Consider the following 12,509-nt stretch of genomic DNA (forward strand, 5'->3'; position numbering starts at 1 on the left):
TAGGAGGCCTGCATTCTCAGGGACAGAACGACCTTGACCCTGAGCTCTAAACAGGTTCACAAAAGAAAGAGGACAAAGCCAGTATAACTGCTATTGGCATGTCTGAAGAACTGGAATGTGTCAGAATGGCACAACCCCTGACTGGGAAAGGAGTCCTAGGAGTTGACTAGGGTTACATTACCTGAGAAAACTATTTCGTTCCTCTAAAAATTCTGTTTCTACTATGTACATGTTGACATTTTAGGCTACGATAAGCTTCCATTTATCTTCCATGGATCTTCGCAGATGTTATGCTCGTTCTGCTGCTTTTTTAACTATGTGACGTCTGGCAAGCAACTTATCCCTTCCGTGCCTTGGTTCCTTTACTAGTCTAATTTTAAGAAGTGCAGTTAAATCACCTATATAATCCCTTTCGACTCCTAAATTACCGCTATATCTTTGCAGGTATGTAAATATTTTATTTAAAAGCCACACTCTTAAGAGGAGCCAGGCTCAAGCCCCGACTACCCCAGGTAGGAGCCTCGCATCACACCGATCTCGCAGTGTGGCCCTGAGACGCCAGTGAAGGATAATGTTTGTGAGAGCTTCTTGTAAACTGAGCGCTAATAAAAATATGGGAAGTCAATAAATGTTACATCTGTTTAAAAGCAATTGGTAGTTTAAAACAAACCCTTGTGTGGGTATGAGGACCGTCCGGGCAGAATCGGAAACTCTGCTCGGAGCTCGGGAGGCTGCACTTGCTCTCGCCCTCTACTCCAGGAGTGAATCCGTTCCATTTGACACGGATGCAGACACAGCCAGATGGCATAACCTCACAGCAGCTGTCCATGTTTGCAATTCTGCCTCCAAATGGTAGGCATCACCTACCATTAAATGAGCTTTTCTCCAACTTGTTACAAGGAAATATAAATGTCCTGATTACAGGTGAGCTGTCAATGGGTAGAGGAAGGTAGAAAGCTAGATACAAGTAATTGGAACAGAAAGCAGGAAAAGCACAAGGAAAAACAGACAGTGGCACGGGCAGTCTGGGTGCTAATACGTAAGAGATGTGCAGCCCTCAAATGTTCTTTGGGTGCTAGAGACTCTGCCCTGCAGTGCAGTTATGTAACTCAGGCCTGTTTCCTCTTATGCTCCGTAATCTGTGGGGCTAGTGTCTGCAAAGCCTTCTCCAAAAAGACGCTCCAGAACATGGAGGTAAGGTTAAACCAGCAGACAAGTACTCTCAGTGGATCAGACAACACTCTCCAGCTGTCACAACCACCTGATAAATATGGCAGAAGGCCAATGTCCAAGTATAGCCTAAGGGAAGATTCTTCAAATTCAGATTTCTATTCCTTTCGTCTTCTATCATAGTAACTTACTTTTTAATGATATAAAAATCACAATGGGACACTTACCAGCTGATTTAGGTTCCTCAAACCTCAACAAACTTTAATTTGATACTAAGCCAAGCAGTTGAGGGATAAGCAAATATCCATATAACAGTTAAATTTTGAAGTTATTCAAAAGTATATTTTAACAAACAAAAACAAAACAAAACAGAAACCTGATGAAATTTACGCATTGACAAGAGAGAAGGAACAGCTTTCCAACACAAGGACTCTTTAGGGCCTTCTCAGGACACTAATGACCTATCAGTGGCCTCAGTTTATATATAACTCTAAAATATAAGCAATTTATTTTTTCCCATTTTTCCTATAATTTCTTATGTTAACCAAATATATGACAGATCTTGCTATAAATTTTTACATTTGTCCTTTTTTTCTTCTGCCATGCTTTATGTTTAGCATAGAAATCAAAACCTAACCTAAGACTATGTATATGCCATGTTCTGCTTGTCACAGATTGTGAAAAGTGATTCAGTTTTCTCACATTCACAATGTGCTAGAAATCAGAAGAGGAGATGAAGAGGCTGGAAATATGGTTACATGACATCTTCTCACTCGCATTACATTAGAACAGAAGCCCATCTCTTCCACAGTCCCCCCACCCCACCATGGCTGTGCAGCAGGCTCTGAGGGCTGGGAGGGTCCAGCACTGTCTCTTTCCCTAGTTCTGAGAATGGAAGGGAAACAGGCAGCACTCCATCTGTGAGGTGACTTGATGAAGGCACAGCGGACTCTTTCATAAAAAGAACATGAGACTCAGAGTCCAACTCCTGTGTTCAAATCCCAGCTCTGAGCATAACTCAGTGAGTGACCTTGAACAGGCATAACTTAGCAGAGTCATTTCCTTAGCCTTATGTTTGTAGTTACTTATTATACTTGATACACTCATTCTTGTGATAGTTACATGAGACTTTGTGAAAATGCTTGACATATTATACATTTTTTGACATATTATAGATTTTTGACAAATGTTACCTGACTCTCCCTCTGAGGAAGCCACAGATTGATGGAAACGTGTACACTTTTCCCATTTGCATGGCTCAACGCCCTGAACTCTGGCTCGGAGTAGATTCCTGGTTTCCCAATATGAACAAGAAGGCCCTGACCAGTGAGGTCAAACAGGGACATCCCTGTACTGACCCATGAGAGCATGTGGCATTAATCAAAGCCATAAAAGGTCTCGTGAGGTACCACATGCCTCATTTTGAGACAAACATTAGCATGTTTGTCTCAAAATTTCGTTTCTAGTTTTAAAATATAACTTGTTCATTCCCAGTTACAACTGGACTCGGTGTCCACTTAATTGCCCTGTCGGCGGGCGAATGACTGGGTCTTTAATCACAGCATCAGATAAATGGGTCTTTCTACCAGATCAAAGTTTCTTTTAAGAACAATCACTTCTTGACACAAAAATGACACAATCCTGTCTTATCGTGGAGTTTCTGAAAACAGGCTAATAAACATACATTGCAGATTACAACACAAGTCAGTTATCTTCTCTTTGCTAGAGAACTACATGGGTCTAAAGCTTAAAAAATAAATTCAACCCAACTACCGTATGTTCTGGAGTCAAAGAACAAAGGTACTCAATAGCTGTGAGTAGTGATGGAGAAATGGGAAAGTAATTAAAACTATATACCCACTCTCGTATTGAGGATGGAGCACTGCATGTCACTGGTAAAAGTTACATTATCATTGTCACCTGAGGTACCCCTGTGCCTACCAAACCAGACTTTTGTTCAGGGTATGGTTCCTGAATCCCACCCTACTCTAACACACTCCACCCAAGGCTCTTTGAGATTTTCAGTTGCTACACAGTAGGGCAGACACCAACTATATAGCTCTCCTAACTAACGGGGATGGCCACCTAGCGTTCCTATTTCCTCCTTTCATACACTTACAATAGTGACAGAGAGAAATTTCTTCTACTTCTATCAAGTGACAATTTCAACATATGCATACAAAGGTGTGGGTCAAAGCAAAACACATCAGTTCTTTACTCCATTAACAGATGCCATTAATGTTAATTATTCTGAGGTTTGCCGAGTTTGAGTTATTCACTGTTTAATGACTACGAAAACCATCAGGTCCTATGTGAGAGACGTATAAAATGTAAAAAATCATTATGGCACCAAAGAGAGAATTTTAAAGACTGAAATGGTGAGAAAATGAAATTGCTTAATAGAGTTGTTTTAGACTTACCCATAATACAGTCATTGAACAAATACTTGAGGGTGCGCTGTGCACTAGGCATTGTGCTAGGTGTTTGGGTTCTCTCACTGAACAAAACAAAAAGATCCTTGGCCAACAAGGCTTATATCCTAGCAGAGATATACATACAGATGCAAATAATAATCAAAAAAAAAAATAAATTATGTACTATGTTATAAGGTATTAGGTGCTACGGAAAAAGAAAAGAAAAAGCAGTGTAGGGGTTTGGGAATGCTGTGGAGGGGAGAAGAAAGAAGGGAGTTTTAATCAAGTGGTCAAGGTATGCCTCATTAAAAGGTGAGTAACAGGGGACGCCTGGGTGGCTCAGTTGGTTAAGCAGCTGCCTTCGGCTCAGGTCATGATCCCGGCGTCCTGGGATCGAGTCCCACATCGGGCTCCTTGCTCATCAGGGAGCCTGCTTCTTCCTCTGCCTCTGCCTGCCATTCTGTCTGCCTGTGCTTGCTCTCTCTCCCTCTCTCTCTCTCTGACAAATAAATAAATAAAATCTTAAAAAAAAAATAAAAAAAAAAATAAAAAAAAATAAATAAATAAAAGGTGAGTAACAGGGTGCCCGGCTGGCTTAGTCAAAGGAGCACGCAACTCTTGATCATGGGGTTGTGGGGTTCAAGGCCCACACTGGGTGTACAGACTACTTAAAAGTAAAATCTTTAAAAAAAAAAAAAAAAAAGATGACTAACAAACAGGGCAGTGTGGCAGAAGCAGAGTGAGCAAGGGAGGCAAAGACAGAAGATGAGATCAGACAGGGAAGAGGGGCCAAATGATGACCTTACAGACCGGAGTTTTTACTCTCAGAGAAATGGAGAGCCAACGAAGGATTTTGAGCGGAGTGACTTATGTGTTGAAAGAACACTGGTGGCCTCTGTGTAGAGAACTGCAGTGAGCAGGGACGTTAGCAGGGAGACCAGCTACATGTGTAAATTCAGGGATCTGGGCAAGGGATGATGGTGGCCTGGTCTATGGGGCAGTAGTGAGAATGATGAAAGAAGGGCGGATCCTGAATATATTTTGAAAGGAGAACCACCAGAATTTCCAGACTGAATCAGGAGTGTGGCATGAAAAAAGAAGAGCCAAGGTGAAGCCAAGGTTTTGGGCCTGATCACTAAGAAGGATGACATTGCCATCTCCTGAGATAGACACGGCTGGGGGCAGAGCAGGCTTGTGAAGGGGTAAGACTTCAGGGTTGGACATGTTAAATCTGAAACACCTAGCAGTCATGCAAGTAGAGATATTAAGTAGGTGGGTGGTTCTAAAAGTCTGGTAGAGAATTTAGGAAAGAGGTCTGGGTGAGAAGTACAAATTCAGAGTCACTGGCATATATACAATGTCTGAACTCAGGAGACTGGATGAAACCACTGGGTGGGATGAGTAGATACAAAGACTAGGGAGAAGCCCTAGGACACAATGATATTAAGGGCCAGGGTGAAAAAGGAACCAGCAAAGACACTAGGGGGTGATGGAGAGGGAGGAGGAAAAATGAAAGAGCGTTATGCTTCTAAGAACAAATGAAGAAAAATGGGATAAGGAGAAGCCATAAATATGTAGCCCAGAAACAAAGCAAAACAACTCTCAGCCAAAAGGGGCAAATAATAAAAACTGAAGCAGTTGCCACCAACAATGTTTATTTAGAAAGTTAAGCCTCACCTAAACTCATCTATAAGATTTGTACCCTCGCAATGGAGATTAAGAAATGGGCAGGCCTAAAAGAGAGATCATTTGACAGCGTTCAGGAAGCAACATGATACTTCATCTTTAAAAAGTCAACTTGGGGGCGCCTGGGTGGCTCAGTGGGTTAAGCCGCTGCCTTCAGCTCAGGTCATGATCTCAGGGTCCTGGGATCGAGTCCCGCATCGGGTTCTCTGCTCGGCAGAGATCCTGCTTCCCTCTCTCTCTCTCTGCCTGCCTCTCCATCTACTTGTGATCTCTCTCTGTCAAATAAATAAATAAAATCTTTAAAAAAATAAAAATAAAAAAAAAATAAAAAGTCAACTTGGAAAATATAAGACCTCCAACCGGGCTTTAAGAGCAAGACTGACACAAAGCATACATATTCTCTCTCAAATCATCATGTATAGTCTAACAGGCCAAAATCTTAGAATTTTTTAATCATTTCACTGTACTTCTGAATCTTCAAAGACCTAGATAAACTGCTCCCTAGTTGATTAAGAATCTGAATTTAACACCAAATCTTGTACTCAAGGCCCAACTCCAATCCTGTGAAGCTTTTACTAACCATTTTTCCAAATGGATATCATCTTTTTCCTTTGAATCTTTTATAGCCCTCACTTAGAAACCACTCAATTGGCAATCACATGGTCTTTAACTCTCATTTTTATACCAGAGCTGGATAGTGCATTACATACATTTTCTCTAATCCTTACACCAATGCTACAAAATTGGGTTTATCCCTATTTTATAGATGAAGAAACTGATTCTCACAGATGTTATTCAAGATCATGCAACTAGTCAGGAACAAAACCCAGATCTGTCTTACTGCAGAGCCCTTACCTTTACCCAAGATACAACACTGCTTCTGGAATAAAAGTGCCACATCAATAATTACCAATCACTATTTCTATGACCCTGGGCAAGTTTTTAAATCTTTCAGTTCCTCAGTCTTTTCATCAGTGTAATGAAGATGTTATAAGTACTTCAATGTTGTGAAGATTAAATAAGATAACATATGTAAAAATTACCAGCTATAACAGCTTTTATTGTAACATTTACTAGATTTCATGCTCCTTTGACAGTTTCTTATACCTCCCATGTGTATTCCCTTTAACACCCAATAAAGGGTTTAATACGAATTGAACATCATCTACTTGTGTTTGGAAAGATGACGGGAGACTCCTTTTCCTCCTCTAAGGGGAAGCCTGGATCCATGAACCCTGGATTAAGTAGGTATCCGCAATCCAAACCTTAATTTACAGCACAGTGACAAACTCCGTGCACCCATCAAACACAAGATTAAAACAGCCCACATGGCATTTAACTGTCTGGTGTTTCCTCTCCAATATGGCTTTTGGTGCTATACCAGTTTGACAAAGAGAAAATCACAAATGAAAAAGAGCAACACATTTGTAAGAAAACACGCCTGGAAGGAGGGAAAGCAGAAAAAAGACCTGGCTTTATCAGCGTTAACAGAGACCTTATTGTTCTGTGTACTATCTGATTTACAGCCTCCTGAAGACAAACTAATCATCCCTCATCACGAAATCTGATTTACTTTAAGAAGACAACAACCAAGAATATATTTATTAAATTTCCTTAGGCATACTCATTTCATTTAACATCTCTGAATGGGAACGGGAAGTCACTTAACATCTTTGCTAATGATTCATCTGTTTTCCAGCCTGCACAATGTGAGCTAATACTGTTTAGTTTGCCCGCTTCACAGGTTTTTTCTGAAGGTCAGATAAAATAATGTATGTGAAATTATTTTACAGATTATAAATATGTTACCAGAAATGACTACACTGTCACCTACCACTTGTCCTTAGGTAAATGTCTGGTAGTAACAAAACTGAGATATTGAGTTCTCTGCATATGCTCACTTTGTAGTACCAAAGAAGAATTTTTTTAAAAATCTTCTCATTTTGAGGACACAAATGTTTTAACCATAGAAGCTACAGAAAAGATAGTTGATAAAGGAAACTCTTCCACAATGGATCTATATTCTAACAAAAAATAGCTTCAGATGGTTTAGATATGCCTTCCTAAAAGCGCGAAAATGGACTATTAGGTCAAGATGTAATCACATACTGCATATGTGACAGGGGTTGCATACTAGGTCATTTTACCTAGTATCTCAGTCTCTGCAAAATGCCAAGTGACTCAGAGTACTAAAAATTAGTCCTTCTCCCTGCCTCCCTTTGGTCATCCCAGTGGCTTCTTCAACACTTGTGGCAAAATGAGAATAAGAGGAATTGAGAAATCAAAATTATTCTTAGATCCAGGACTGTTTACCATTTCTCTTCCTGTTTCCTTGACTTAATTCCTTTCTGAATTCAGCATAGGAACCCACCAAGAGTTGATGACATAGTTTACTAGCAGACTCCTTGAGCCCAGAATTCCCTGAACTGTTACCAACTTCCACCAAAACTTTAAAGAAAAATTGCATGAATGTCCAAAAATAGAACTGTAAATACATTTTTAGCCACAGCAGTAAGAAAAAAAGGAAGAAACATAATAAGCACTTTGAGCAAATTTTGCTGGGGGCAAATACTTCAGATACTGCTAATTCTTACATCAGTATAAAGAGGCTTAAATTTGCCTCTGAGATAGACGTAAACAATATAAATTGTTTGAGCCCTTGAATTCTTAATTTCCTGTGAAATCTTGTTCTCCCCACATTTGGAATTTGCTAACAATTCTCTCACTTCAATAATCCTCTGAAAGGAACTCCCATTCTCCCAGAAGTATCCTACAAGTAGATGTAATGCTTCTTTGTGTCAAGCCCATTGGCTTTTACAATTTACCTAATTTCTGTACCTTTTTATCAAAAAATAATTTACTGATGTTGGCAAAATCATTGCACCATCTTTGTCCCTGAATATGATTTATAAGCTACTTAAAGAAAATGTGACCTATTAAGTTTCTGTATCGACATTTGTTCTAGTATTTAAGCCTTCCTCTTTTTTTTTTTTTAATTTTTTAAAGTTGTTTCTGTTTATTTAGGTTTGGCAATTTTTCAAACACCAAAGCACACCACGAAGCGTACCTTCTATTTAATGATCTGACGGGTGTGTTGACCTTGTCTTAAGGGACCCTGAATTTCAAGAGTCGCTGAATTACAGCCAGGATAATGTTTAAGGCAAAGTTCAATGTGATCTCTCTTGCTCTTCTAAGAACTTTTCCAGTATGAAATCACGATATCCATTACCAGCAAAGCCAAAGAAGCATACTCACCAAGTGAACATAAGGCACAAAGTATCCAAAAAGTGCAAGTGGTATTCCAGCTGCCCAAACTGCATAAGCTGTCACCTTGAAGATGGCAAAATTGAAAAATTTTTTTGGAGGACTAAACTTCCTCCTGGAAAAGAGGGAGAATCTGTTGCCTCCTTTGGTTCCACTCTCTTTATCTTTGGCATTTGGAACAAGAGGTCGGTAAGTAAAGCTAGCCAGAAAGAGGACAAACATGAAGATGCAGAGGACCCTCAGTGTGTAGAAGAGGCCCACGCTGTCAGTCAGAAGCCTTAAGAGGAAAGGCAGCAAAATTGTGAAGATGCTGCTGCCGGCGGTGACGATGCCGTTCACCAGGCCGAGGCGCTTCTTGAAATAGTGTCCCAAAATGACCAAGGAGGGCTGGTAGGCAAAGGAGCAGCCACAGGCAAATATGACTCCATAGGTAAGGTACAGAGGCTCGATGGAGCTGTGTAAAGATGAGAAAGATGAAGAGTGCTTTCATTATTCGTAGTGAGGGCTTGGTAGAACAAAACCTCATAGGAAAGGGGGTTTTAGTTCATCAAAATATTTTCTACAAATAAAGACTTACCAAAAAAGAGGTGAAAAACTTAATACATCAAGAATAGGACACTGAAAATATTTTAATTCACCCTGAATGGATAATAAAATGCCTCAAGTATATGAAAAAATGACCAGGAAGGCCATCTGTGATTTTGTTCCTCTTCCTCTTTCCATGGATTTCAGGTGACCACACAGCACTCGGTAAGAACTGCTGTGCTCTCCACAACTCAGGAAGGACAGGGCCAGGAAGGGCTTCAGTAACACTGACACAGTGATTAACCTAACTAGCAAAAAACCTCATCTCAAAAAAAGTTTTGAACAATTATCATTTTACAATGGAAATTCATTATTTTATTGAGATTTCCCAGGCACTTACTAAGCAATCTATTCAAAGGAAAAGCTGCATTTGACATTTTCTCCCCAAAGTTAGGTCAGAAACATTTGCACAGAGAAGCAGTTGTACCTCATTTTTGTTGGCCTAGGGGCTGTAGACCAACCTTCGCCCTGTACTGCACTGTTCTCAGTGTTGTGCAAGATAACAAGAAATTCTGATTGCAGAAAGACTAAGTGAAGTGTGTTATTAGTGATCCCACCTTGTAAGTTTTAAGGGCATAAAGACTTCAAAAGAATAATAAAGGATTATGAATTTTATAGTTTAACCAAAAATAAGTTGATTACACATCTCTTAATGAATGTAAAGGATAAGTATTATTACATTCTTTGCAACAATTAAGGTAAGGAGTAAAAGAAAACTTTAAGTTTTTTCTTTTGAAAAGTCTATTCAAAAGGCTATATATCAGTAGTAAAGGCAAATTATTTATTAGAAACCAACACAGATAAAGTTGGTTAATAATTAAATTTTGAACAATAATACTAGCCTAGCAATATGCTAAGGTAATCATAAGGAACGCTGGAATCTGATCAAATCAAGGCATGCTGGCAATCCTCTCTCCAGGACGCCCTTCCCCCTCTAGTCACCCATAGCTAGCACAATCTCCAAAAGAGGTCCAAGAGTCACCCCTGAGCTTTCCCAAATTAATTTTACCTCGCTCTGATCACCCTTTCCTGAATCTCCACTCTATTCCATAACATTATTTAGCAACCATATGTTCCAGTTACTTGGTGACCAAAAAAAAAAAAAATTAAAAATGTGCAAACGCCCTGCTTATAATCTGCTTAGTGAAACAAATAATAACATAGAACAAAATATAAATAATACTTCATTCATTCTTCCTCAGTTTTTCCACATAGCAGCAGTTTTCCAGATAACTGCTACTTATTTCTTAAAGGCTAACTTATTTTTATTTAACAATTTTAAGGGAAAAACCTAGATTATACATTTCTCTGCCTTTTTCAAAACATATACTAAAAATAGTACTGACAACAGTATCATCACGAACATCTATATCCGAACAATTATTCCACAATACTGTAAAGCTGTCAGGTAGAAACCTAGAAAGCCATGGATATAAATCGGAAACACTTTCTTGCACACTACTTTAAATACTAAATGCTGGGCGATACTAGCTTCGTATCTCCCCCACAGAGTACAGCACATCAGCATAAACGATGGCATTTTCACTGCTCCTGAGTCTCTCTCACTTCTAAATTTTCACCTCAGTAACAGCTCGTTCCAACTGTTGAAGTCTGACAACTGAAGTGCAGTGTAAGTCAGTAACAATTGTGTGTGTAAAAAGGATTCCGAGCAGGCAATAGATGTGACCTAGAGCTGCTAGAGAAGGCTTTCCTAAGAAGGCAGAACCTGAACTACAGGAAAGTGGGTTCGACCCCTGGAATTTATATCACATCTCCCCTTGCTCCTCTGAAAGCTTCGTAGCTTCTGATCAGTGGATTAAAAACACAATTGAGGGGCGCCTGGGTGGCTCAGTGGGTTAAGCCGCTGCCTTCGGCTCAGGTCTTGATCTCAGAGTCCTGGGATCGAGCCCCGCATCGGGCTCTCTGCTCTCTAGGGGAGCCTGCTTCCTCCTCTCTCTCTGCCTGCTTCCTCCTCTCTCTCTGCCTGCTTGTGATCTCTCTGTCAAATAAATAAATAAATAAAATTTAAAAAAAAAAACACAATTGAATGAAAAATATGAGAGCGCTGCAAGCAAAAGCTTTCAAATTATGAAGCTCTGACTTGCTACTCCAGATAACACTGTTTAAGTCATACTGCTTAAAGCTTATGCAATGAAAAGGAGGATTTTTTCCTCGTAAACAGCAAAGTTTCTGAAGGAACAACTCTGTGGTAACTAACAGCTCTTGAAAAGCAGCATGAAGAACCAAGTCCTTACCTTACAAAAGAACTGGACATGAGTCCAATGAATCCAACAGCGGCACCCACAACAGCTGTCTTCTGACAACCAAACATGTCTGTGAAGACACTGGCTATTGGGCAGCAAAAGAAAATCATCCCCATGGACAGAGAACTTACCCATGCTGTAAAAGAGGGACAAAAGGGACATTATGATATGGCAAATGGCATTTGTACTTATCCCATAGGATATAATGCATATTTAGAACAATATTAGTGCAAAAAAGGTATTACTTTTTGGAATGGGAGGGAGTTGGAATAAATCAGAAGCAAATCTGAATTACAGCTCAAACGACTTGCCAGTACTAATTATAACTAGCACAGCCAATATTTGTGTTTAATTGAATTCTTGAAAAGTTTGTTTTCTTAATCAAATCATTCTTCTAGGATGCAAACACTATTAATATCTAACCTGTTATCTACGGTTTTAAGCAACTTCTACTTTTTTTTTTTTTAAATGAGATATATTTAGGAATGCATGCCTATGTGGTCAAACTGAAGAAATGGTGACCACTGGAAGTCAGGATAGTGGCTAACGCTTAGGGGGAAGAAACAGAATTATAATCATTAGGACTCAGTAGTCAAGAACTGAACATCTGCCTACTAGAGTCTGGGCTTAGTTCTTGTGCTAAGAGAATCAAGACATACATAGGTAGTCTATTTGTTGACCTGGATAATAGTTTCTGGGTGTCACTTTATTTATGAAACCACACATACATTCTTTTTTCCCTTTTTTCTGAAAGTATGTTATCATCACACACACACACACACACACAAAAACTTAAGAATCAGAAGTCATAATTTCCTGTCCTGACTCTGTAAAAGCTAAAACAAAAGGGAACCAAAAAGAAAAAAAAGAGAGAGAGAGAGAGAGAAATTAATACTGAATACAAATTAGGGCAACTTTCTGCCAAAGAAATGAGAATAAGATATTAAGTTTATAAATTCTTCTTAAAAAGTATAAAAAAAAAAATGAATGGAACCTAAGTAAATGTGGCTAAACAACAAACAGATTAGGTCCAAATCCCTTGACCGTATAACTACAATATATCCTTAGGCAATTCACTCCCCCTGAGTCTGTTTGCTGATCCTCAAAGAGGGTCTAACACCTATTT

At 39.4% G+C, this 12,509-nt stretch overlaps 1 protein-coding gene across 1 annotated transcript in view; it reads right to left on the reverse strand.

Annotated features, from left to right (window-relative positions):
• Nucleotides 1-12,509, reverse strand: part of LOC111158266 (solute carrier family 16 member 10) — a 122,576-nt gene that overhangs the window by 35,821 nt on the left and 74,246 nt on the right. Inside the window, exons 2-3 of the mRNA XM_022520187.1 lie at nt 11,375-11,519; nt 8,526-8,988 (exon numbers count right to left, since the gene is read on the reverse strand). Of these exons, the coding sequence (XP_022375895.1) occupies nt 8,526-8,988; nt 11,375-11,519 (608 nt within the window). The remainder of the gene's footprint in view (nt 1-8,525; nt 8,989-11,374; nt 11,520-12,509) is intronic.

Source organism: Enhydra lutris, unplaced genomic scaffold, assembly GCF_002288905.1.
Source record: "Enhydra lutris kenyoni isolate GAN:26980312 unplaced genomic scaffold, ASM228890v2 scaffoldscaffold58, whole genome shotgun sequence".
Classification (NCBI taxonomy): Eukaryota; Metazoa; Chordata; class Mammalia; order Carnivora; family Mustelidae; genus Enhydra; species Enhydra lutris.